Consider the following 27,400-nt stretch of genomic DNA (forward strand, 5'->3'; position numbering starts at 1 on the left):
TCTTGAAATTCTTTGTCTTCTGTTCTACTGTCCCCTGGTATTGCCACATCAATTATCCACACTCTCTTCTTTTCAATCACAGTTTAATCTGGTGTATTATGCACCAAGACTTTATCAGTTTGTACATGGAAATCCCACAATATTTTAACTTGCTCATTTTCGACTACTTTTTCAACTATATGTTCCCACCAATTTTTCATTACTGGCAAATGATAATTTTTACAGATGTTCCAGTGAATCATTTTAGTGACTGTGTTATGTCATTGTTTATAGTCAGTTTGTGTGATCTTCTTCCACAAGCTGAGTATATGATCTACTGTTTCTTCTGCTTCTTTGCACAATCTGAACTTTGAATCATTTGATGATTTTTCAATTCTGGACTTGAAAAACTCTAAACACTTCCAGCTAACAATTTTACCTGTGAAAAACATCCTTAAAGAAATGCAGGTCACAAGGGACTGTTGAAGTAAAGGCAAACTCTAGAACTAAAGAAAATAAATCTGCTGGAATTGTCTGAAAACTGGTGAGATTGACAGAATAAAACAAACCACAAATGACCTCCTGGAAATTTGGCTGTTACTGGAGTAGTTAATCCCAGGCCTACAGTACAGTTTCACTTAAGCAATTATGATCTGTCTGGGCAAGTTGTCAGAAATGTTTTCTCCAACCTACTCTCATAAGTCAACATCTAAACCAAATAAAAACCTTGATAACCCTGAACATTTTTGGTACAAATTGCTTTGGAATGACGAAAATTGAACTGTTCATCCACAAGCACACAAAATGCATTTTGAGAAAAGGGGGTAAAGCATCTGAAGAAAAGTACACTTTGCCAACCATTGAGTATGGAGTTCCTCTATTATGGTTTGAGGTGGTATGGCAATCAGCAGCATAGGAAATACTGTGCAGCAGAAGGAAGAATGGATTCAATTAAATATCAAGGGTTAGGGGTATGGCAATGGCCCACAGTCAGTGAAGAAATTGAAGCTGAAAAAGAGTAGTTATTTCAGCAGAAACACCCCTCAAAGTCAGCAGTCATAAAGTACTTACAGGAAAGAAAGATAAGGATTTCGGTATGGTGTTTACAGTCCCCAGATTTAAATATTATTGATAATCTGAGAGGAAGTCTCAAACATGTGGTGCAAGGAAGGAGACCTAAAAATATTTCTCAGCTAAAAGTTTTTCAAAGAATGGGAAAAAATTCTAAAAGCAAGTATAGAAAGCTGGTTACAGGAAACATTTGGAATAAGGATGTGTTACAAAATATTGACTAAAAGCATATCCAAATATCCGCATCTGCCATATTTACTGTTTTTCTATTTTGAATCTATAAGTAACTGCACATTAATAGTAATATACATTAAAATTTGCAGAGAGATGTCAATACTAACTTTGTACCATGTACAGGTTGTACCAACTTCCATTCATTTAATGACACATTGAAATATACAATTGGACTAAATACCTAGACTTTTGCCTGCAACAGTATTGTGAAATGATGATTTTTCAACAGCCACATTCTGCTCACCAGTATTGCACTTGAAATAAACTGCAATGTGTTGCCATTTATTTTCAGTGTTTTTTTTCAACAGCCACATTCTGCTCACCAGTATTGCACTTGAAACAAACTGCAATGTGTTGCTATTTATTTTCAGTGTTTTATTTCTAAAAAAATATTAGTCTGGAACACACATACCATTTTAGGAACAAAACAAGTATATATTACTTGTCTCAGATTACTGTTGTCTATACATATATGTAGTTCATTGATTATGCATGCATGTACACATGTAGAAAATTCAAGCCTATGCCAGTATAAAAACACATTAAGATGTTTTGATTTTCCCTAAAGAACAACAAAAATCTTACAAATCTATATTAATTCAAGTGGCCTAAGAAAATGTAAATGATATGCAATCTTAGTTTGAATTAGTTTTAAATTCTGTGTTGTAAAAAAATAGATTAGGTATGTGAATTTGTATCTTTTAAACATCTACCATATATTCTTTCAATATACGAAATTGACTTTTTTTTTTCAGGAGCAACAGCAAAAGAGGGCTGTGGAACATCCTTCACCTTCAGACAGGAACAGCTTGCTTTCTGATATACAGGATCTTGAAGTTCAGTTGAGACTTCCACATCTTCAAAGCCAAGAGAAGCTACAGGAACTTCAAGAAACACTTATAGATACAGAGAATCATGGGAAAAAGCAAGAACACCAGCTTCAAAGACAGGGTAATGTATTTTTCTTTTCCTCTCATTGTTCATTTGACTAAATAAATAAATATTAAAAATAAATAAATATATAAATAAATAAAAATAAATAATGTATTGATTATTGGTTTCATTTAAACTTTTGTGAATACTAGATCCCAGCCACTGAATATCTTCCTTCTAAATTCACTTCTCCACCAAATATTGGAGAACTGGAGAAGCTGGATAAGGAATTCTCAATTTTGAATATTCGTCATTTCATCTTCTTGCTATTTGTAATTTCTTGTATCCATCCCACTAGCTTGCATCTTTCTTAGCTGGATGAAAAATGGCCCACCTAAATGAAGACTTGAGAAGCACAATTAGTAAAATATTAATAAAAATATCTCTTAAAATGTATTAGTTGCATTATCCAAGTACTGTATATAGATGGCCCTTGTTATTCATGGTCTCATTGTATGCAACTACATATTTCTCCAGTTGGAAATTACTAATCAGAGTTCAGTATCTACAGTAAAAATTTCACTTATGCATGTTTTTTGTGTACTTTCCATGCACAAAATGGTGGACAGGCTTTTGCACATTGTAAAGAACACTTTTTCATGGTTATTCGCCTTATTTGTGGTTGTTCATTTGGAACAGAATCTCTGTGAGTAACGAGAGCTACCTGTGTATCATCAGAATTGCAACAAGGGAACAAATCCAGCAAACCTATTTCCTCCTCCTTGCCTTGTTATACAGTCATATTGGCAAGTTGTCACTCAAATATTCTTGTTAAAGTGATTTCAGTAGTTGATTTGAACAATGAAGGGAAAGGGTGAGAGCAAGTGATACATCAATTACATATTATCCTCACTGGCCTTCCATCTAAATTGGTAGATAAGCTTCATTTTTAAAAAATGGTAAAGGTATTTGGGGAAAAATATTTAAATTTTGGGAATAGATTTTATGTATTTACATTTTACAATGTTTAAATTTATTCTCAGTTGAACAACTAGAATACAAACTTCAGCAACAGCAATCCATTGCAGACGACTTGCAAGCTTCCCTAAAACATGAACAAGAGAAAGCTTCTGAAATGCATGAATTGCTGAAACAGGAACACACTGCAATATTGAATTTGAAATCAGATCTTTGTGAGAGCAAACAAACAAATGAGAGGTTAGAAAAATCTTTACAAAAAACCCAAAATGAAGTAATTAAATACAGGTAAAGATTTCCAAGTGGACTCTGCCTTGCTTTTTGGTTAATCCATAATTGCTATATTATGAATTTTCTCTCTTTCTGAATTTTCTTTCACGAGGGTTCTCAAACAGAAGCTTGCAACCTAGGGTGGGGGTGGGATCATAGGCAAATTTTAGAGGGGTTGTAGCCAGCTTCTCTAGACAGAGGGACCTCTGCCAGAGTGCACTCAGCTCTGCAGCCAGGGTTACAGGGATTCTCTTAAATTTGTCTTGTCTTCCTTGTTTTATTCCCATATGCCTGTCTATAATTCCCTCCCAAGAGTCCCAATTCTGCAAGCCCTAAGGGGTTGGAGCAAATGTGGGTTGATGTCCTGTTCCCTTCCTGTGGGCAGTTTGGCAGCTACTTTTGCAGGGAAAGATGGTGGTGAGCCAGTGTCAAGCTGGCTTCAAGTGGCAACTGCAACCTCAGTTGACTGAGGTGCATTGTCACTGGAACCTATGCATCCTCAGACATGCGCTTTGCGGTGAGGGAAGCCGCCATGGAAGAATCACAGCAGTGGCATCAAAAGTGCCACTGCTCTGTTGTTAGGATCTTTCCCATGAGAGACCAAACCAGAGTGAGCAAGAGTTGGAGTGGGGAGGGATGTGTGGTGGTGCAGCCTCTGGCTTGACGCCTTACCAGTGCCCCCATTCATTTGTGTTCCTAGTTTCTATTGCTTGATCAAGAATGTATATTTTCAGCTGTGTGTATACAGATTGAGAATTCATTTTTTATTTTGTGTATTGAAACCAGCATGAAGAGATTCACAAACAGAAATTGGCTTTTTTTTTTTTTTACTTTGGGATTAAAATCTGAAAAGTGAAATATATTATATGAATTTTTATTTCTGTTCAGTCGTTAAAGGCCTACTGTGCTAAAAAAAACCCAACAATTTGTAGTCAGATTAACAATTTTTACAAATAGTGTTTTAAAATGTTGTGTCATAGTTCTGTATTGGAAAATAAGGAGAGAAGTATTACAGCAGCACTTGAGGATTTACAGAGTGAACATCTTAAAAACAAAGAATTAGAGATTATGTTGGATGAACAACGGCAACAGCATAAAATAAGAGAGGACGAGAAATCAAAAGCCATAGAGGTAAAGTGGTTCGTGAAAATGATAATCCCTATCGCTACACAGTCTTTTGTATTCTGTTCTACAATGCCTTCAAATCTTGCTTCAAGAAAATTAATCACCCACTGATTGGAACAAATACAAATAAACATAAACTAATTCCTGTAATAATTTTAAATGGCTTTAAAAAAAAACCAAAGGAATACTATAGTCAGATTAAATTTTAGTCTTTCCTTCTATCCAAATCAAAGATGTTTGGAAATGTTTCAGGATCTCTGTGCGTGTAAGAACTCATTCAGGCCAATCAGTAACCACCTGATATTAGCATAGCTTTGGACAAGCTTTTTTCCTTTTCCAAAAGAACAAGCAAAGAATGCTAAGTAAAATGTCAAGTTGAAATAAATTTTAACCATGAATTTCTATGAATACATGCATACATTTAGTTGCATGGGTCAATGTACATATCAAACATTTATAATAGTTCTTATACATGCTTTGCTACCTGGGAACTGTGCAAGTTAAAAATCTAGTAGATTTAGAGGTAACCAGATTTGGGGAAGGCTAGACTAAATAGATGGAATATAATTTAATATGTTAGTCTTGATAGGTACACTGTTTTAATTTTATACTGCCTGTAAATAACTTGTGTGCCTATCAGTTTCTGTCATGCCACTATAGAGGACATTTTATAAGATACTGTTCCAAATCCTCAATCTGCAACTCCCAAGGCATCTAATTTTAATGGCTTTCACCTAGAGGTAGTCCTCGAGCTACAACAGCAATTGGCACTGGAATTTCTGTCACTAAGTGATGCGACCATAAAGCGTCATGTGACCGCATCACATAGTGACAGCAATCCCTGCAGTCCCTGTTGCTGTTGTTAAGCAAGGATCATGGGTCATTAAGCAAGCATCTTCTTACAACTTCATGCTAGCTTCCAACAACCTAAGTCAGTGGGGAAGCCAGCAAGAAGTTGCAAGTCCCAGGTGGCTCGCAAGCAGGCCGACAAGCAGGTACATGGCCACTGCCAGGTAGGGGAGGGTGTGCAAGAGTGTGCGAGTGGCAGGGAAGGCACAGCGTGAGTGTGGAAGGACTGGGGGAGGGTTTGCGGGTGGGGGAGACTTCCCCAAGTAACTTGCAACCTTACCTGCCGGCTTCCCCATCGACTTGTGGGAAACCAGTAGGGAAGGTCGCAAATTGTGTTCACATGACCACAAGATGCTGCAACCAGTCGTAAGTGTGAGCCAGTTGCCAAGCACCCAGATTGCGATCATGTGACTGTGGGGGTGCTGGAATGGCTGGAATTTTGAGGACCAGTCGTAACCACCACTTGTTCAGCGCTGTCATAACTTCAAACAGTCGCTGAACATGTGGTTGTTAACCAAGAATATCTGTATAGTGAAACCAAAACAGATGAAATGCAATGTAGTGTATAGCTCTGTTCTGGAAGAGTCAGATTGTTCATAGAGTGAGCCTTTACATTTTTGTCCCTTAAAATAAAGAAATAGTTTGCAATTTTTGAAGTTTATGGAAATGCAGTGACTTGAAGAATCTCCAAAGCAAATAATATTTTTTTCTTGCTCCCCATTACTGGATATTGACTTCCTTTCCCATCGAATACTTATTTTTGCAGTGAAGAGAAGATATGAGTCAATGAAAAGACAGCTATATACAATTTAAATTGTCTTTTCTACCAACAATAAAAAGTATGAATTTGCCCTGTCTAATTTTTTTCTGATCACTTATATAAATTGGTATAAAATTTATGTCAATATCTAACACCTCAGTGTGTGCAGAAGGCCTTTATTTTTACATCTATATTTTATTTTATTTGTTGATAAGTGTAATGAATCTGAGGTTGATAGTCATTGGAGCACTTTTGTCTATGACTAGAGTTTGTCAAAAGTATCAAAGCTGCTGAAAAATAAGACATAGAAATGTGAACATTCAAAATATAATGAAGAGTGTAATTAATGTAAATATATCTTTCTGTTGTACAGGAATTGCAAGCTGCCTTGGAGCTACAGTGTATTCAGAATAATCAGTTAACTGTGGCTTTAGAGCATGAACAGTCAGCAAACAGTAATCTGTGTAAAGAACTCCAAATTGAACATTCTCGCTGCGAGGCTTTATTATCCAAAGATCAGAATAAACTTTTGGAACTGCAGAAAAATTTAGATACTGAGAAAAAACAAAATACAGACCTTTTAAGTGCCTTGAACCACGAACGTGTTTTGACAGAACATCTGACCATGAGATTAAATGAATGTGGAACTTGTAAACATAAAGATTCATTGCAGGAATTGCAAGCTCAGTTGCATTTAGAAAGGTCCCATACTAAGGAGCTTTTAGCCATAATTGAGAAATCACAGCAGCAGGTATTTGATTCAAAGAAACAAATGGATGAAATGCAAATGTATTGTAAAGAATCTCAACAAGAACCAAATCTCCAAAATACTGTTCAAGTTACAGAGTCAATGATGCAAAATAAAAAACAGGATGTTATTCATATTTTGGAGGAACAGAGAGAAAAAGAAGCACAAATGAAAAGGGGGTGGGAACAATTGCAATCCATTCTCAGATCAATGAGAGAACAAGAGATCAGGTCAGTACAAGGAGAAAGAAAAAGGACACAGGAGCAACAAACGGAATGTCACTGTCTAAGGACACTGCTAGAAGCTCAAGAAAGTCAAGTAAGAATATCTTATTTTTTGTTGCCTTAATGGTATAATACATATAGAGGAGTCTGCATAGAAGTATAGATTCTGTGGTCCAAAGCCTGATCAGTGCAGGAGCTACTCAAGTGTTTGTAAAAGATGGCTATTCAGTCTGTGTTTGAAGCTTTTGAGTGAAGGGGAACATACCACTTTATATCACTGGTTGACAACTCTTACTGTCAGGAAATTCCTCCTAATACATAACTTGAATCTACTCATAATCTACCATTATGAGTCCAAAATATAACCCCCTCCCTTTGTCCCTTCTTCCACTTTCTGACAAAAGTTATCAGCAAGAGAGGACTACAATTTGTTAGATTTCTAGTAGGTATCACGTTAATTAAAATATCCCATTGCCAAATTTGGTCATATGGCACAGAAGGACCTCATCCATATCTTCTGCCTTGTCCAAACATTCTATAATAAACTCACAACAATATCATGTTTGACATAATGAGTGGTACTTCCTATTGACTCCACTTTTGTAGTTTCTTTCAGTCTTTACCCTTCCACTCTTTCGGTTCCCAATTGTCTCCTGCATTGGTGGCCTCAGTCCTTGATGGCATATTCAATTCTGGGCATCACCATCCTTCCCCTTTTTCTCTAGTTTAATGCGCTCTTGTTGAGAATGGTGAGGTACCTGTTGAGCACATCCTTCCCTGTTCCATGAGATCTAACCCATCTTTTGTCAGGAGTTCTTCATGTAAGTAGATCTATGATCAAAGAACTCAAAGATAGCAGCATAATTTATACAGCTAGTTGTTCACTTCCAGAATCCTGTTCCTCCTCTTATGATATGACAGCTGGAAGGGTTGACAAAATCAGGATTTGTATTTCCAGTTTCCTCGTTTTCCTGCCCAGGGCCTTGTAGTCTCTGAAAATCAGTTCAAAGTCTCTTTTGGCATTGTCATTCATCCTCACTTGAATACTCAGAGGGATAGTTGTCAGTGGTTTGAACAGTCTCAGCAGCCTGTTCATCATATTCTGGATGTTTCCTGTGATGTGATACCAGCTCGGCATACACAGGCCTTCGTTTCTCTTAGCAAGGAATCACCAAATACTACAATGTGCCTCTTGTACCCCAAAGAGGTTTGGTCTAGTGGTTTGGTCTAGTGGTTAAGGCAACGGACTAGAAACCAGGAGACTGAGAGTTCTAGTCCCGCCTTAGGCATGAAAGCCGACTGGATGACCTTGGGCCAGTCCCTCTCTCTCAGCCCAACTCACAGGGTTACTGTTGTGGGGAAAATAGGAGGAGGCAGGAGCATTAGGTATGTTTGCTGCCTTGAGTTATTTATAAAAATAATAAAGGCGGGGTAAAAATTAAATTAATTAAATTCTTAGTTTATTTGTATATGACAGCAGATGGATTAATGCAATTTAAAAAATCTCAGGATACCCAAACACACTTTCAGAAGTTATTTCAAATAATATTTTTGTCTATTAAAAACCAATGACACTGACAGTCTGGAAGTTCCCTTTGCTTATGAATATTCTATATATACATTTTGGGGTATAGCTCAAATTGCTGTATTTTTTATTCCAATAGAATGAGTCCACATTACAACATTTGCAAAACTGTAGAAGATTCAAGGAATTGCAACAAATGCTAGAAGATCTGAAGAAACAGGAAGCATTATTAAAGAAATATAACCAATTTCCTTCAAAAAATAATTATACTAACTTAACCTTTACAACTGATACTTTAAGATTGCATGTGGAACAACAGAAATTGGAAAACATCAGAGAACAACTGGTTCTTATTGCTGCATATCTTTCTGAGTTCATATATAAAACTATAGACAAGTGAGTATTTTGTAAGAATTTGTTTTAAAAAAATCTAGAAATTGGAGAAACAAGGGGACTCATATCAGTTCTAATAGTTGGACATGTCATCTATACCTTCCAAAAAATATTAGTCTCCCTGGAAGAAAATGTAACTGCAGTATAGTACCTGATACTACAGTTCAGATTAGTGATACCATTGGTTAAGCAAAAAGCTTGAATTCAATGACACATCTAACTCAGTGTTTTCTATACTGCATGCTAACTGCTTTCCAGACTTTAGGCAAGTGTTATATAAAGATTCCAAGTTGCAGAAATTCCCCCCTGGCCAAAAGCTTTTTTGCCTGACTGTTCCCCCATCTCCTCTGCTTCAAATAGTGCTTCCTCTACTCAGCAGTTAGGCTTTAAAACATTTTCCAGTGCAGTTGCTTGTACACAAACTTAATATCTTTATGCCAAATTTCTCAGGGACTAAATGTACAGAGTTATATATCTGTTCTTTGGGATAGCGACTTGTCTCATAACTACCTGGATTAATTTTTTTCTGCCTTGTATTTAACAGAACAGTACACTGGGCTGCATCAGATGATGAGATAGTTGCAGCCTTACTTCATATACTTGAAATTAAAGAATTACTGGCTTCTTCCAAACATGTGGTAAGAGGGTGCATTTTCTTTTCATAAATAATTATTTAAACTTTAATTTCAGTTTATAGAAAACCAGCTAATCTCTTGTGTCTTCCAGTGGGATAAAAATATATTTAAACTGTCACATCAATTTTGAATTAGTACTATGTATAGGCAGTGGAAAAAGACAATTTGAAGTTCTTTTCTCAGATTTTTAGAAAGTCAGCTTTGTTTATCCCCTGAATCTTCAGTTAGAAAAGTAGCGCCTTGAGGAAACAGATGGTAGATATTGGAAGTTTGATATTCTTGGTGGAAGATTTCATATCTTGGACTTTGTTTGTCAGTACATTGTTTGTTTCTTCACTACTACTGGTAATCAGAAAACATGACTGAATTTGAGAGATGCTGACCTTGATATAGACATTTTAACAGAGATAATCTCTAATACACTGAATTTTTTTTTGTATAATAAACATATTTCTAATTCTTTGGGCCGCTAGAACAAATATAGACCTCATATGTGGTATATTTGTCCCTATAAAAATTACTATTCTTATACTATTATAATATAATATAATCCTTTATATTATTATATTATATTATATTATATTATATTATATATTATATAATATTGTATAATTAAATTATATTACTTTTATACTATTTTATTACAAAAAAATTAAAAGGTCATAATAAATTACTATCTTCCAAAAACCTTTCCCTGGGAAACTATATGACAATGCATGATATAATGAACAGTATTACCCATATTTACTTGGCCAAATATATATGTATATATGCACATACACACACGCATGTGTGCGCGCGCATGCGCGCACACACACATATATATATGTAGTCCTCGACTTACGATGGCAGTTGAGACTGGAATTTCCATTGCTAAGTGATGTGGTTATAAATCGTGATCTCATTGCTTAGACACAGCAATCCCTGCAGTCCTGGTTGTCAGTGTTAACCGAATCCCATGGTTGTTAGGTGAGGCAACTTCCTGCTGGCTTCCCACAACCAAGTCAGTGGGAAGCCAGCAGGAAGTCGCAAGTCCCAGGTGGCTGGTAGGTAAGCAGGGTGGCAGGCAAGTAAGTGGCTGCTGCCAGTTGGGGGAGGGTGCAGAGGGGTGTGCAAGGGTGCAGGGAAGGAGTGGCGAGGATTGGGGAGGGTGCACAATGGTGTGAGGAAGGTGAGGCTTGGGAAGGGTGCATGGGGATCCTGAGGGAGGCTCAGTGAAGGGGTACAGAAGGGTGCGAGGGAGGCATGGTGAGGGTCAGGGAGGGTGTGCGAGGGAGGCATGGTGAGGGTTGGGGAGGGCACGCAGGAGTGCTTGAATGGCCGGTGCAAGCATGGAGGGACTGGGGGAGGGTGTGCAGGTGGGGGGACTCACCCCAACAACTTGCAGCCTTCCCTGCCGGCTTCCCCGTTGACTTTCTGTGGAAGCTGGTAGGGAAGGTTGCAAATGGCATCACATGATCACGGGGCACTGCAACCAGTCATTAAGTGTGCTGGTTACCAAGCCACCAGGTCATGATTACATGATTGCGGTGGTGCTGGGACAGCCAGAACTCCAAGGACCAGTCTCAACAATTTGTTCAGCGCCATCATAACTTTCTTCAGCAAAGGATCGTTACCTTGTCGTGGTGCTGGAGCTTGAGCACCTCAATGATGCCATGAGCTAAACCGTGAAGGGCCACCCAAGATGGGAAGGTCATGACAGAGAGGTCAGACTAAATGCGATCCCTGGGGAAGGTCATGGCAACCCACCCCAGTATTCTTGCCGTGAAAACTAAATCAGGACAACCAGAGATATGTCAGTATACCATCGGAAGATGAGACATCCAGGTCGGAAGATGGTCAAAATGCTACTGGGGAGGAACAGAGGATGAGTTCAACTAGCCCCACACGTGATGACGTGGCTAGCTCAAAGCCGAAAGGACAGCTAGCGGCTGATGGTGCTGGTGGTGAACGGTGAATCTGATGTTCTAAGGATCAACACACCATTGGAACCTGGAATGTAAGATCTATGAGCCAGGGCAAATTGGATGTGGTCATTGGTGAGATGTCAAGAGTAAAGATAGACATTTTGGGCGTCAGTGAACTGAAATGGACTGGAATGGGCCACTTCACATCAAATGACCACCAGATCTACTACTGTGGACAAGAGGACCACAGAGGAAATGGAGTAGCCTTCATAATTAACAGTAAAGTGGCTAAAGCAGTGCTTGGATACAATCCAAAAAACTATAGAATGATCTCAATTCGAATTCAGGGCAAGACATCTGACATCACAGTGATCCAAATATACACCCCACTCACAGATGCTAAAGAAGCTGAGGTAGAGCAGTTCTATGAGGATCTGCAGCACCTACTGGACAACACGCCTAAAAGAGATGTTATTTTCATCACGGGAGACTGGAATGCTAAGGTGGGCAGTCAAATGACACCCGGAATTACAGATAAGCATGGTCTGGGAGAACAAAACGAAGCAGGACATAGGCTGATAGAATTTTGCCAAGACAACTCACTCTGCATAAGAAACACTCTCTTCCAACAACCTAAGAGACGGCTTCATACATGGACTTCCCCAAATGGACAACACCGAAACCAGATAGACTATATCCTTTGCAGCCAAAGGTGGTGGACATCTATACAGTCGGTAAAAACAAGACCTGGAGCTGACTGTAGTTCCGATCACGAACTTCTTCTTGCACAATTTAGGATCAGACTAAAGAGATTAGGGAAGACCCACAGATCAGCCAGATATGAGCTCACTAATATTCCTAAGGAATATGCAGTGAAGGTGCAGAATCGATTTAAGGGACTGGACTTAGTAGATAGGGTCCCGGAAGAACTATGGACAGAAGTTCGCAACATTGTTCAGGAGGCGGCAACAAAATACATCCCAAAGAAAGAGAAAACCAAGAAGGCAAAATGGCTGTCTGCTGAGACACTAGAAGTAGCCCAAGAAAGAAGGAAAGCAAAAGGCAACAGTGATAGGGGGAAATATGACCAATTAAATGCAAAATTCCAGAGGTTAGCCAGAAGAGATAAGGAATTATCTTTAAACAAGCAATGCGCGGAAGTGGAAGAAGACAATAGAATAGGAAGGACAAGAGACCTCTTCCAGAAAATTAGAAACATCGGAGGTAAATTCCAGGCCAAAATGGGTAAGATCAAAAACAAAGATGGCAAGGACCTAACAGAAGAAGAAGAGATCAAGAAAAGGTGGCAAGAATATACAGAAGACCTGTATAGGAAGGATAACAATATCGGGGATAGCTTTGACAGTGTGGTCAGTGAGCTAGAGCCAGACATCCTGAAGAGTGAGGTTGAGTGGGCCTTAAGAAGCATTGCTAATAACAAGGCAGCAGGAGACGACGGCATCCCAGCTGAACTGTTCAAAATCTTGCAAGATGATGCTGTCAAGGTAATGCATGTTATATGCCAGCAAATTTGGAAAACACAAGAATGGCCATCAGACTGGAAAAAATCAACTTATACCCCCATACCAAAAAAGGGAAACACTAAAGAATGTTCAAACTATCGAACAGTGGCACTCATTTCACATGCCAGTAAGGTAATGCTCAAGATCCTGCAAGGTAGACTTCAGCAATTCATGGAGCGAGAATTGCCAGATGTACAAGCTGGGTTTAGAAAAGGCAGAGGAACTAGGGACCAAATTGCCAATATCCGCTGGATAATGGAAAAAGCCAGGGAGTTTCGGAAAAACAACTATTTCTGTTTTATTGACTATTCTAAAGCCTTTGACTGTGTGGACCATAACAAATTGTGGCAAGTTCTTAGTGGTATGGGGATACCAAGTCATCTTGTCTGCCTCCTGAAGAATCTGTATAATGACCAAGTAGCAACAGTAAGAACAGACCACGGAACAACGGACTGGTTTAAGATTGGGAAAAGGAGTACGGCAGGGCTGTATCCTCTCACCCTACCTATTCAACTTGTATGCAGAACACATCATGTGACAAGCTGGGCTTGAGGAATCCAAGGCTGGAGTTAAAATCGCTGGAAGAAACATTAACAATCTCAGATATGCAGATGATACCACTTTGATGGCTGAAAGCGAAGAGGAACTGAGGAGCCTTATGATGAAGGTGAAAGAAGAAAGTGCGAAAACTGGCTTGCAGCTAAACCTCAAAAAAACCAAGATTATGGCAACCAGCTTGATTGATAACTGGCAAATAGAGGGAGAAAATGTAGAAGCAGTGAAAGACTTTGTATTTCTAGGTGCGAAGATTACTGCAGATGCTGACTGCAGTCAGGAAATCAGAAGACGCTTAATCCTTGGGAGAAGAGCAATGACAAATCTCGATAAAATAGTTAAGAGCAGAGACATCACACTGACAACAAATGTCCGCATAGTTAAAGCAATGGTGTTCCCCGTAGTAACATATGGCTGCGAGAGCTGGACCATAAGGAAGGCTGAGAGAAGGAAGATTGATGCTTTTGAACTGTGGTGTTGGAGGAAAATTCTGAGAGTGCCTTGGACTGCAAGCAGATCAAACCAGTCCATCCTCCAGGAAATAAAGCCAGACTGCTCACTTGAGGGAATGATATTCAAGGCAAAACTGAAATACTTTGGCCACATAATGAGAAGACAGGACACCCTGGAGAAGATGCTGATGCTAGGGAGAATGGAGGGCAAAAGGAAGAGGGGCCGACCAAGGGCAAGGTGGATGGATGATATTCTAGAGGTGACGGACTCATCCCTGGGGGAGCTGGGGGTATTGACGACCGACAGGAAGCTCTGGCGTGGGCTGGTCCATGAAGTCATGAAGAGTCGGAAGCGACTAAACGAATAAACAATCATAACTTTAAACAGTTGCTGAACAAATGGTTGTAAGTTGAGGACTACCCGTATTTATTCCAGCAAATCTTCCCTCTAGATATTCTGTAAATGTAGTTTGGAATTCAAACCAGTTAATTATGTTCTTATCACAGTAACATCTTTCAGTATTAAATAATCCAACATTTAAAAATTATTTAGGCTTCGATGGGTAACTTCCCATATGCAGTGAAATATTTTCAGTGGTGAACCATTCATGGCCGGTAGATCAGTTATGGCCCTCCTATGGCTTATTGCATAGCTGAAAGTCAACAGCAAATGTCCAGTAAGGGTGGGAATGGTTTCTAGGAAGCAAACTTCTCCCATTCTCATAACTACCACCCCCACACACAATACTGACTGAAAAATGAATCAGTATTAATCAAAATTGAGCAGTTTGCTGTTGAATTTTAGCAAAGCAATTATTTAGCTTTTTTCACAATTTTAGGGAAGATTAAAATTAGGGTGCACTTTGCCTCTGAGAGCTCCCACCATCACCATTCAGTTAATTAAGTACCATCAAGGCAGGGTGACTTGTGGTAACTATAGGGTCACATGTCTGGCATTTTGATCTTGTCTTTAATAACTTGTAACTCTTCCAAAGACCTTCCAGTAATCTTTTTGATCATCCACTGGTAAACCACTTCTGAAATCTTGCCAAGAAAACTGCAGGGACTAGTCGAGACAGTTGCCAGAAGTCAGTACTGACTTGAAGATACAAAAAAAATATCCTCAGGAAGTTATTCAGTCCTCTTTTAATTCATGTTCTAGCAGATTGATTTGTCACAGTGGATTTAAGTTTTTTTTAACATATATTTGAATGCTGTTGAATTAAAATCATGTAGTATGAAGTTTTCATCAGGTTATTCTTAAAATGTTACATTTAGGTTATCCCTACAAATATAATTCACTCTGTGCAAGTATCAGAAGGGAATATTTACCAGGATAAGCATGGTTTACAGAATGGCTTGAAAGCAAACTATGAAGCAACACAAAATTTTGTGATGGAAAAGAAGCTAACTGTGATGCCTTCCAGTGTAAAGGTAAACATTCTTTCGATGCTATAACTGTATTTCAGTTATTTTTATCCATACAGTACATAGTTTGTCTGGGAATGGGAAAGGAAAGCAGGTTGGGATCTAGTGTGCTTAGCAAGGGAAAGGGGAGTTTTATTTTCAGCTGAAATCTCAAAACAAGTAGTCTCTGATTCATGTAGTAATTAGAGTCAGGAATATATAAAAAAGCCAAGCCTAATGCTCTTTATCACATGAATATTTTGAGTGTTCTGGCAATAGGGAAAAATAGGAATTTGGGATCAGCTACTGCTCCATTTTTTTACACCAGAGACCCATGTTGGATGTCATCTACCAGCTGTATTGGATGCTGTCTACCATCCAAAAAACAGACAATTTCGGAGAAGGGAAGATTTTAAAATATTTTTAAAAACATAATCCTCAAAACATTTGAAACAGACTAGTTTTGTTTTAATCCTCCTACATTCTTGAGGAATAAGGGTTAACCCTCTCAACTCCCAGTTACTGAAAGAAAACCCCACAATGTTAAACTTCCTTCTGATAAGAAAGTTTAGGTCTTAACCCTCACCCAGAGTTTGTACAACTCTGAATATTAGCAAAGCATGGACATAGGTTTGTCCCTTAAGAACAAAACCTTCAGCTCATTAATATTATTGGATACTGTCCTTATTTTGTACGCCTAGGTGACCTCTGAGATACAAAGGATTTTTTACTCATTAAACTACGGGTAGTTCTTGGTTAACAACCACTTGTTCAGCGACTGTTTGAAGGTATGACGGCGCTGAACAAGTGGTACTTATAACCAGTCCTTGAAGTTCTAGCTGTCCCAGCACCCCCATGGTCACGTGATTGTGATCTGGGTGCTTGGCAACCAGCTTGCACTTATGACAATTGCAACATCCCGCATCACATAATCCACCATTTGCCGTCTATGCTGGCTTCCCACAAGCAAAGTGTGGTGGATTTCGGCAGTGCCACTGGTTCTCAGGAAAGAGGGAGCACATTCCAAGGAGGTGGAAGAGATAAGAGGAGGCACAGTCTGGAAACAACAGTGGGAAATGAAGAGGCTCAGAATAACCCCACCCTAGAACTCTCCCAGGTTATTTCCCCTTAGGTTAGGTAGAGTAGCTTTAGTCTGGCAAGATTCTGTCTGTATGGTGTGAGCAAATAAAGAACTGAAGTTTGAGCATACTGGTTCTTTGTTGTTCTTGGGCTGGGCCTGACACAAAGTCAGTGGGGAAGCTGTCAGGGAAAGTTGCCAGTCACTCGTACTCCCATGGCTTTTTCCCCCGGGAAGCCTGGTTATGGAGTATGAGATACCGGGGATCTTGTACTTTGTTGCACGCCTGCAGCAACCCCCCATGGCAGCCACCTGTGCACCCTCCCCCACCTGGCAGCAGCCACCCCCAGCCCTGTTGCGCTTGCACTATGCCAGCCATTTGCCCTCACGCACCCTCCCCTACCTCGTAGCAGTTGTCCCTGCCTTGCTCACGCCACGCCTCAACAGCCACCCGCATATCCGTTTCCATCCAGCAGCAGCTGCCACTTACCTGCCCTCTGGCCTGCTTGTGTGCCTCCTGGGACTTCCTGCTGGCTTTCCCATTAACTTTGTTTGTTGGAAGCCAGCAGGAAGTTGCGAGGAGGTCCTCACTTAACAACCCACAATCTTCGCTTAACAACCAAACAGTGAGTGCCAGGATTGCTAAGTGATGTTGTCAGTGATGTCACGCTTTACAACCACATCGCTTAGTGATAGAAATTTTGGTCCCAATTACCATTGTTAAGCATGCACTATCCTGTAATTACCAAAACTCCAAAAGATTTTCTTTGTTTTGTTCAGCATAAAAGATCTTTCATAGATGGAAACAAACATAAACGGATTACACGAAATTTTTTTTTAAATAGTTTCTTAGCTCCCCATAAGCAAAATTATTTTGTTTTTTCTTTATTTAGATGCAAAAGCTATATCGGAAGTATCTGAGGGCTGAGACTTTTAGGAAAGCCCTGGTTTATCAGAAAAAATACCTTCTTCTGCTTCTGGGTGGATTTCAAGAATGTGAGCAAGCAACATTGTCCCTGATAGCACGCATGGGCATTTATCCTTCTCCTCCTGATCTAAGTGTTTCTGAATCACGAAGCCGTTTTTTTACCAAGTTCAGATCTGCAGTCCGAGTAGTCATTGCAATATTAAGGTAAGTAATCTTTTGTGCTTTTCTTCCAAGGGTTTACATCTATTAATTATTTCCTATTGTTGGTTTCCATAAGAGACTACTTCTGGTGAATAAAAGTTCCCTTAAGTCCAGTTGAAATAATGGGATTTAAATGGTTAGTTAACCATTAAAGCTTTAATCCACTCCTTCCTTCCTTCCTTCCTTCCTTCCTTCCTTCCTTCCTTCCTTCCTTCCTTCCTTCCTTCCTTCTTTCTTTCTTTTTAGAAAAGCAAGTATAACAAAGCAATATATTGTGGTTGGACAGCACTTGCACTAAACTTTGATACTCGATATTTAGTATAGAAAAATTATCTTTTGTATTTTAATTCGCTTGTTAATGTCTGTCTTTTATTATCTCCCAAGATTAAAATTTCTGGTGAGAAAATGGCATAAAGTAAGTAAGAAAGAAATGCCACAGGAAGCCACTACTTCTAGCCTTGGACACAACTCATGTGAGAGCTTTTTCTGATGAATCCTATAGATTTGCTGCAATTATTTAGTAAATCATCTCTATTAAGTAAACTGAAAAGTAATGTAATGATATACAGTATGTATATGATTCTGTTTTGTTACTTCTGAATAAGTGAAATAAGATTTTTTTATGCTGCAGAAATTGAAAAAGCAGAATTACTAACAACATATTCTTTTAGTCATTTAAATTTGAAAAAAAAACAGTTCTGGAAATAATATGAGATAGAGGTTGTTAGAGAGCAATGGAGAGATTCAGTGGATGGCTTAGCTGCCTTACGTTGGTGGCTTTTTATATGGCACAGTTATATCTATATGAAGATCTTGTTCAGGAAAATGTGTTACTTGCCTATAACAAATAAATACATTGCATTTCTTTTCTATGTGACATTTTGATAAAACAATTGGAATATTTGCTCCAATTACAATTTTAATTCAGTTTTACTAACTTGATTTGGATAATGTGAAAAGAGCAAATGACTGTTAAAGGCAACTTGGTATCTGTATACCATTGTCTGCTGTGTTCTCAACATTTATTGCCAAGTGGACACCCACTTAAGATATTAAAATCTTAAGCCATTGTTTATTTTTCTACATAAAAATGTTCTAAATTAATATATATCTTAATTCAGAAGTTTTCAGACACCCTCCTCATCATAAAATTAATATAATTGATTTTAGAGTTAGGCAAGAAATAAATATACCACTTTTAATACCTAATTTTTTATCTATATATCAGATAAAACAATGATTGAACTTTTTAGTTTCATACATAATATTTTTTACTGGAAATAATTAAACAATCACATTTTAACTAATTTTTTAATGGGAAATATGAAGTTGCTTAGTTTTGAACAGTTCTTGAAATCTGTTTATGGGGTTGTTATTACAGCAACTCTCCCTTTTCATTGCATGTTTATCTTTGGATTGATATTTAATCTTAATAAAACCAGCTATAGAAAACCATGAATTTGGTATTGGCTTTTCCAAGCAGAATGGGAGCGAGTTCTGTCAACATTACTGCTTTGTGCACTCAAGTAAAAAAAAAATAAATTCAAATTTGCTTGTCATTGCCCTTTTGGGATAACAATTCACAGTTTGAGAACTCCTGAGTTAAATTGTGTTTCCAATAAATTCTAAACATTATTAAGTAAATGTTCATAACCAGATTTTCTTTTCAAGTGTTAATAAAGTCAGCTTTGTATGTTCTTGTAACTTCTGATAGTTTAATAGATTATTATATGGTAGAGTCTAATGCACTTAATGATATGACTCTCAGATTTTATAATTTTACTTGGCCATATTTTTTCAGTATGCATAGTTTTTATTGCACAATAGAATTAAATTTATTAATTGTGCTTTTTTATTCATTTACCGGAAACAGCTATAACCTGAGATTCTCACTGTTGAGATTAAACTGGAACACTTTATATTGTTTAAAACAGATCCCATAGCTAGTATAGAAGTACTAAAGCAACAGCAGCCCTTCCCAAATTATGCTACTCAAGAAGGTGAATACTGCAACAGAAATAATCTCATGAGACTTGCCAACTGCACCCCTACATCCTTACACCATTTACATAACAGGTTAGTGCAGAACTTACTTTGTTGGAGGTGTGTCTTCTGCAGCATTATTTTTACTAATAATATTGTATCATTAAAAATGTTTATGTTATACTTAAATCAACTCATGTTCAGCTCTATGTATCAACAAAATCTGTGTTTATATCAAAAATATCTATATGGTAGCTTGTAAAATCTGTACTTCATTTTACAATTATTATTCTGTTTCCATTTTTATCTATGGTATAGCTTCAATGATATAATTACAAGTACTTGTTGACACGAATACAGTGCGAATAAACTTTCATATCAGACTTGGTGTATAGTACCACAGTAACTAAGAAAACAAATCTTCTCTTTGAAGGTTTGTAACTGCTGTGAATTTGATTGGCCATATCAATCTTATCATATATTACCTATCTTACAGGTTGAATTCCTTTTTTACAGTTCCTAGAATTCCCTCCAATCATGCAATTATTGAGAATTAGCAGCATGGTTTCCAACCATGTTGATTTAGGATGTACATGAAAACAGTGGCATCAACTGAAATAGTCTTAACACAGTTCATTCTAAATGAACATATACCTCCAGTCCCACAGAAATATAGAAAAGCTTGCCTAAACCATGCTACCACAAGGATCTATCCAGTTAGCATCATTATCCCATTCATTGCAGTCCTCAGCCTCATCATCAGTATTAAATGTGGTAGATGTCCATTCAAAGGACATCTTTGCTTGTCCCTGGTGGAAGGAGTAGGAAAAGATAAAATATGTAAACAGCCCTGCTCTTTAAAATAATTATGAATTCAGCTTAGAAAACTATTCTTGTTCTTGAGTGAACTGGGTTACTGCTGAGTCTTGGTGAAGTTTCCCTTTCAAAAATCAAAAATCTATTTAAATCCTTAGCAGGGGGCATTTACATTTTTCATATATTTAAACATACTATTTTATTTTTGGTAGTTTTTTTAACATAATGATAGTATAATTAGATACAAAAAAATACAGGATCATTGTCTATTTTAGCTAGCCAGCTGAAGTATTAAGTGCTTCTACTATAAATAACTACTATTATGTATTATAACCTTAATACATTCTTTACTCTATACTCAGGCATGATTGGCATAGTTTCTTATCTGTAGCAAAAGAATATCTTTAGTTTAATGCATGGGAAGCAATCAGTTATTGTATACTGTACAGTGTGTTTCATCCACAGATGTAATCTAAGTTCTTCTCAGAATTTATACTGAGTACATATTTCATTCCAAGTTTATTTAGATGCTAATATATTTATAAACTATTATTACAAACAAATAGCTTTCCTACTTGTGTCTTACATTTCCTTATATTGTGCCAAATCATTTCTTGACTACTTGAAATTATGATTTAGATTATAGCTTTATCTCATAGTACCAGATTTTGAGGAGGCATTGCAAGCCATCTAGTCTAAGTGCATAATCAGTGCCTGAAATCCTGAGGCAGCATAATTTAATCTCAGCCAATGGCTGTCTAATCCCTACCTGAACATTTACAGCAAAGGTGATACTTTAATATACTACTATTTCTTTATACTTGCATTAATCTATTAATTCACTGTTTTCTTTTATAGAAATTATATGTTATATATAATAAATTTTTTAACTCAAGTAATGAATGAGCTTCAGAAGGTAATAACCTATTTCTTCATTGAACATTGATTGTAAGATTTTTATGGCAATACTTCTGAAGATAATAAATATTTTTTTTAACTGAAATGATACACCCTGATCAGACTGGATTTGTTCTGAAGAGATACATGAATCAGAAAAACAAAAAAGGGGCTATGATTTTTCTTGGTGCAGAAAGAGCTTTTGACAAATTAAAATAGTAGTTTTTGCTTGCAATCCTGGAACCAATGGATTGTGGCTTTAGTTTTTTTCACATAGATGCCAAGTATTTATAAAGAACAAGAAGCCAAGGTAAATGGCTTTCTATCACCGTAATATGCCATACTGAAACGTTATGAGACAAGGTTGTCCCTTTATTTTTATTGGCATTAGTGCCATTGGCAATTAATATATGTCAAGAAAATAATATTTCAGGAGTTAAACTAGCAACTTAAGAATATAATTTATATGCTGACAGTGTTGAACTCAGAGTTACTCAACCAAAGACTCTGTAGTCTGTTAATGGAATATATGCAGCGGTATGGTTCTGGGTCAGGTTATTGAATCAATAAGATAAATTCCAAATATTGGCATTGAATTTGACAGATGAAGAAAAGCAATACCTGCATGCAATAACAGGTTTAACCCTAACACTAGGAATTTGTTTGAAAAAAAAATAAGGATTTATTTTAAAATAATTATTCACAGATCTAAAAAAATATAATAGTAGATATTTCCAGAAGAAAAAAAACTAAATTGTCGTGGTTAGGAAGTATTGCAGCCATTAAAATTAATATTTTACCAAGACCTAATTTATTGAAAACAAGTTACTGAATGACTAGCATAAATAAGTAGCAAACTAATAAAAGAGTAAAAGATTTTACAGGGTTTGAAAAGCAAGGTAGACTGGCAACTTGAAATTTTAAAATTGTTTTCCCATGCCAGTTGCTTAATACAGATTACAGAGTGGATAGTATCTCCTAATGGTCCAGCTACCTCTACAGAAGGGGGAGAACTTCCAGACTATAAATATTTCTGAATTGAGACAAACAGAAACAAACAATTTAAAAGAAAGATGCAATAATAAGCCATTGGATGTCTGGGATTAATAAAGGAAAATAATAAATCTAGTTTTTCCCCTTCTCTATTACATTTTTATTTTTATGAAGGAAAAAAGCAAAGTAAATTAGCTCAGTGGAGAGATAATAATTGATTTAGATTGTAAGAGCTGATTATTAATAAAATTAAAAAATTGAGATTCTTATTTCACAATGGCTTTGTCCACTGGACTGTTTTCAATGTCTTCAGATAAGTAGTACAGGATTAAAAGAATGGAGAAACAAGGGAAGCTCTTAGAGACTTGATTGAATTTGAAAGTCTTACAATATGTAACTCAAAGCACCTCCTGGGCTTTATTTATAAATTTCTGGTGCAGTATGACTCAGAAACTGAACAAGTCAAAGATTGTATAATTAAATGGATTTAAGATGCAGTAAGAGATATGCAACAATGGAAATTTCAGTGAAAAATATTATATTTAGAGAAAATTGGTGTATTATTGTTGATATATTACTCTAATGTACTCTAATTACTAAAATGGATAGTTCATTTTCTAAAAATTGCTGGAAATGTAATGAGCATGTTGGATCATTTTTTCATATCTAGTGGCAATTTTATAAAGCTCAACAATTTTCAACCTGTGATATTTTTACTAAAGTTTACTAAACCATATATTCCCTCAAAGTATACTGAATTAATTATATGCTAATTGCTGCAAGGATACTATATTTTATTGATAAAGACATTACTATATTTTATTGATAAAGACATTAGATCCCTTCTGTGGATGAACAGCTAAGTTGTGGGAGTATGCTTCAACATCAAGATAACGTCATGTCTTAAACGTAAATCTGACAACACAATTTAATTCAAACTAAACCATTTCCAGACGAGTTCAGTACAGTACATGGATTTGGGTTTCTCTTTGCCTAAAGTCTATATTTCAATTTTATAGGATTTTAAAATTAGAATAGACTTTTAGTAGTACAGACAGCATTTATTATAGTTCATAATCTCATTTTGTGATCTATACTATGTTGACCACGATTCCTGATATTTATACTTTGCTTAGAGCTTAATAGCAATTTTCAGGCGTTAAAAAATATATAATATATATATATATGCACAATCCATATACCAGAAAGTTTGGTGTAGCCAGTTTGCTGTAGTGGTTAACACCTAAGGCTAGAAACTGGGAGACCAAAGCCAGTTGGGTGACCTTGGACCAGTGACCCTCTCTCAACCCTTTACAACTATATTGCTTAGCAACAGAAATCCCTGTCCCAATTGTCATAATAAATCAAGGCTTTATGTACCTGTAATCTCTGTGACATTTGTAAATCTCTTGTTTATTCATTTGTATCCTACTCTTTTATCATATTTTTTTTCCTTTTCTGTTTATATATTTTGACTAAAATGTCTAATATTTTTAAGGAAAAGTATAATTATTTTTATATTGTATAGGTCTACTAGTTTTACTTCACAAACTTCATCAAAAGATCCTGAACATTCATTAACTGAATACATTGCGCACCTGGAGGCCATTCAGGAAAGATTAGGAATTCTTCTGCCAGGTAACTTCATTTTGATAAATTCCGAATCAAAGCATTTACCTGTTTTAAATCATACTCAGTAATCTTAGTATTGACATAAAGTCCAATCTTGTACATTTTTTTTAAAGGATGAGTAACCTGACTTTTTATAACTGCAGCTGATCTAGATACAGTGTACTGACTTGAGTGTGAACACTGTAGAACTCAGTTGAATTCAATGATTTCCTATTTTCCTGTATCTTCTGGAGAACATTTAAAAGCTCCTCTGTCTGGATGACAGGCAGAGTCCAGTCAAATTGATCAATCAATTTTTGGAGAAACCAGTACAAGTTTTCTTCCATGAAATAGAAATTACAGATAGTCCTTCCTTAATGACCATTTGTTCAGCGAATGTTCGAAATTACAACAGCACTGAACGATTGGTCGTTGCAGCCGGTCCTTGAAGTTACACCCATTGCAGCGCCCCTGTGGTCACATGCTCAAAATTCGGGCATTTGGCATACCACCCACATTTATGTCTGCAGCGTGTGCTTCAGCTCCCCCCCCCATCCCCCCCCCACCCTTGTGGGCATCCTGAACTCCACTGCCCCTGCTGCTCCCAGCTGACTTTTGCATTCGAGGCCTTGGGAAGGTCGTGTGTGGCCAGCAGCTGCCTTGCAAAGGGCCAGGCCAGGCACGCCTCATCAGCAGCAGGAGGAAGACGACGGTCAGCTGGGTGGGCAGCGGAGGGCAGGGTGCAGGGTGGAGTGCAGAGTGGCCAAAAGGGCACAGGTGGGAGGAGTTGAAGCAGAGGTGAGTGTGACAGGGCAGGAGAAGTGTGAGGTCCTGGCCTAATGACCGGGACTACCAAAACTGCCATCACTAAGTGGTGCAGTCGAGTGATGTTTCGCTCAATGACCAAATTGCTTAGTGACAGAAATTCCAGTCCCAATTAGGGTCGTTAAGCAAGGATATCACAATAACAATATTAAATTAATATCTAATTAATATCACAATATCAGTAATTCACCATACTTAACAATAAAGTACAAGGCTTGTTCTTCCATGCTACTTTATTTTGAGTGAAATTATATCAAACTTCAGGACAGATATGGCTATAAACTTACTCTGCCTTACATTCAGGAACTAGCTAGCAGTAGAAACTTCAAGAACCAGATACCCTAAGGTAGTTTGCTTTCTTGAGGACAAGGAAGTGATACCTTTTTTAAAAAAATCAATCTGCTGCTGAACCCCCAAATCAAGTCATATGTACTGTATATGTTAGCCCTAGGATTTAAATCTTCACAAACCAGGGACCCTCAGTTTAAAGATTCCTGGCTTGTTAAGCCAAAGTCTGAAGCTAAAATTGGTTGCTGGTAGAAGGAGCTAATGAGAATGCAGAAGCAGCATGTGAAATTACTGTATGCTTATTTGATTGGGAAGAATTCTGTCTTACTGTTGTGTGCAAACTAGACCACGGTGTGGCCTTTTATGCTTTATTTAGGTAGCAATACCTCAACATTTTTTGTATAGTACCAGAGATTCAGTTTTAATTATAAGTTAGATTTACTACACTCTGTTTAATTCAAATCTCTTTTTAAAGTATATTATTTTCAAAACAAAGATGTAATATATTTGTTTAAGAATCTGATTTCCAAATGTTAGAAGAATAACAAAATTAATTTAAATTTATATGAATTTAGGACAAACTGCACAAGAAAACAGTTAAATGTAGCAAGAACCCACCTTGAATCTGAACTAGAGTTCTTCGGTCACTGCTTTATTCTCCAGTGAACAGCTTGCACAAGTGTTGCACCCTGAGTTTACTGGATCTTTCAACGCTGATGTTCATTTGAATAAAGGGGTCTCTGTGTGATAGTTTTTGTATCAGATTTTATAAAAAATACTTTTTTTGTTTTAATGTGCTTATTATACTGATATTCCATGTGAAATCATCCTCATTTTTTATCAAAATTACTAGGAAGCTTAAAACTGCAATAGCTTTCCTTCTCTGTATTATTAATGCTAAATACAAAATATATCTTTTTATTAAAAATGTTCAAATGAATCGTACTGACTCTTATTCAAAATACATTTCTAACTACTTACTTAGAATGACTGTAATCCTTTAAGATTGTAATTGCTAGTTTGTCTATATTTCAGAAAATAATAACATTAATTAGTACTCTAGCGGTCATACTTGTACTATCAATACTAACTTCCTTCATTGCAAGTGGTTGTAGAAGTCAGAAGATGCTCTCCCAGCCCCTATGTTGTTAGCCCTGATTACATTAATGACTACATTTCAATATCATGCTGTAAATTATGGTTTAGTGAGATGTACATGGTCCTAGTCCTCCAATGGATCTGTCAGCCTTTTCTCTAAGCCACCTTCCTACAGGGCGAGAAGTTTGAGCTCTTTTGATCGTGATTTTGATTAAAACAGTTTGCTGTGTTATCTGAATTCAATGAACTTGATTAAGTTTTCACTAAGAGTACTTCCAGATGGAGACTATGTGCCAATTCTAAAGAAGCTTATGTAATCTCATGACATTTGTTACGTTCAAGAATTTACTTCCTGCTCAGCTTCAGGGTGTTTGAAACTACTATAAAAACAGAGGAAGTCTTTGAAATGCTGCAGCTTTGTGGAGCTAGCAGACAGTCTACCTCCTCTTGGATGGTGTGCGTTTAGGTATGTAGTGATTTTTGCTCTTCCTTAGTGTTTGGAGTTCAACAAGTTTAAGGACAATTGCAGATCATCTACAAACTGGTTTGGAGATAGTGGAAAGTGCAGTAATGGTGGTTTGGAATCACCCTATGATTTGTTTCAAACCAACCAACCTGAAGTGTGGATACTGGTTTGTTTAAACAATTAATAGTTTAAAATAACCTCAGTTCTAGTAAATTTTATTGTCATTGATTGGCATATAAAGACAAAATGGTAGATGTTTGCAGAGCTCATGGATATACAAAATTTTACACATTAAGCATACTTTGGCGTAATATTTTGACAGTTTTCCCATTTTTTCTGGACACTGATCTCCTAATCAGAATTTGTATATACTCCTCAGTTCTGGAATCTTAGCATATTTTCCATTCATAGGTCTGTATAATGTAAGTGAACCAGTAGGGCATGAGATATAGGTTGAATTTCCTCCGTATCATATAGGGGCAAAATATGCCATTCCTCTACCTATTTTATAGAAAGGCCTGTTCCTACTTGCCAGTGTTACAAACATAATCTTAACAATCTTAGCCATAATTAACATACAGTCTAGAGAAATAAATTCCTCTTTAATTTCTCAGACAGACAGATTTTTTGTTGGGGGAGGGGGGAGATTTTACCTGGTGAGAAAGGGTTTGCTGTCCATCATATAGCACTACTTAGGTGATAGTGCTG

The 27,400-nt window shown here is 37.1% G+C and overlaps 1 protein-coding gene across 3 annotated transcripts in view; it reads left to right on the forward strand.

Moving 5' to 3' along the window:
* The window catches only part of PCNT (pericentrin), a 92,746-nt gene extending 66,678 nt beyond the window's left edge, over window positions 1-26,068 (forward strand). For 2 of the 3 annotated variants that reach the window (XM_063317792.1, XM_063317794.1), the window contains 12 exons: window positions 2,040-2,235; window positions 3,201-3,423; window positions 4,386-4,536; window positions 6,513-7,205; window positions 8,776-9,032; window positions 9,574-9,667; window positions 15,380-15,535; window positions 17,480-17,718; window positions 18,100-18,188; window positions 19,650-19,791; window positions 23,933-24,042; window positions 25,704-26,068. In XM_063317792.1, the coding sequence (XP_063173862.1) occupies window positions 2,040-2,235; window positions 3,201-3,423; window positions 4,386-4,536; window positions 6,513-7,205; window positions 8,776-9,032; window positions 9,574-9,667; window positions 15,380-15,535; window positions 17,480-17,718; window positions 18,100-18,188; window positions 19,650-19,791; window positions 23,933-24,042; window positions 25,704-25,729 (2,376 nt within the window). In that variant the 3' untranslated portion in view covers window positions 25,730-26,068. The remainder of the gene's footprint in view (window positions 1-2,039; window positions 2,236-3,200; window positions 3,424-4,385; window positions 4,537-6,512; window positions 7,206-8,775; window positions 9,033-9,573; window positions 9,668-15,379; window positions 15,536-17,479; window positions 17,719-18,099; window positions 18,189-19,649; window positions 19,792-23,932; window positions 24,043-25,703) is intronic. The other variant, XM_063317793.1, reaches the window with a different exon arrangement.
* The last annotated feature ends 1,332 nt before the right edge of the window (window positions 26,069-27,400 follow it).

Source organism: Candoia aspera, chromosome 1 (assembly GCF_035149785.1).
Source record: "Candoia aspera isolate rCanAsp1 chromosome 1, rCanAsp1.hap2, whole genome shotgun sequence".
In the NCBI taxonomy this organism is placed as follows: domain Eukaryota; kingdom Metazoa; phylum Chordata; class Lepidosauria; order Squamata; family Boidae; genus Candoia; species Candoia aspera.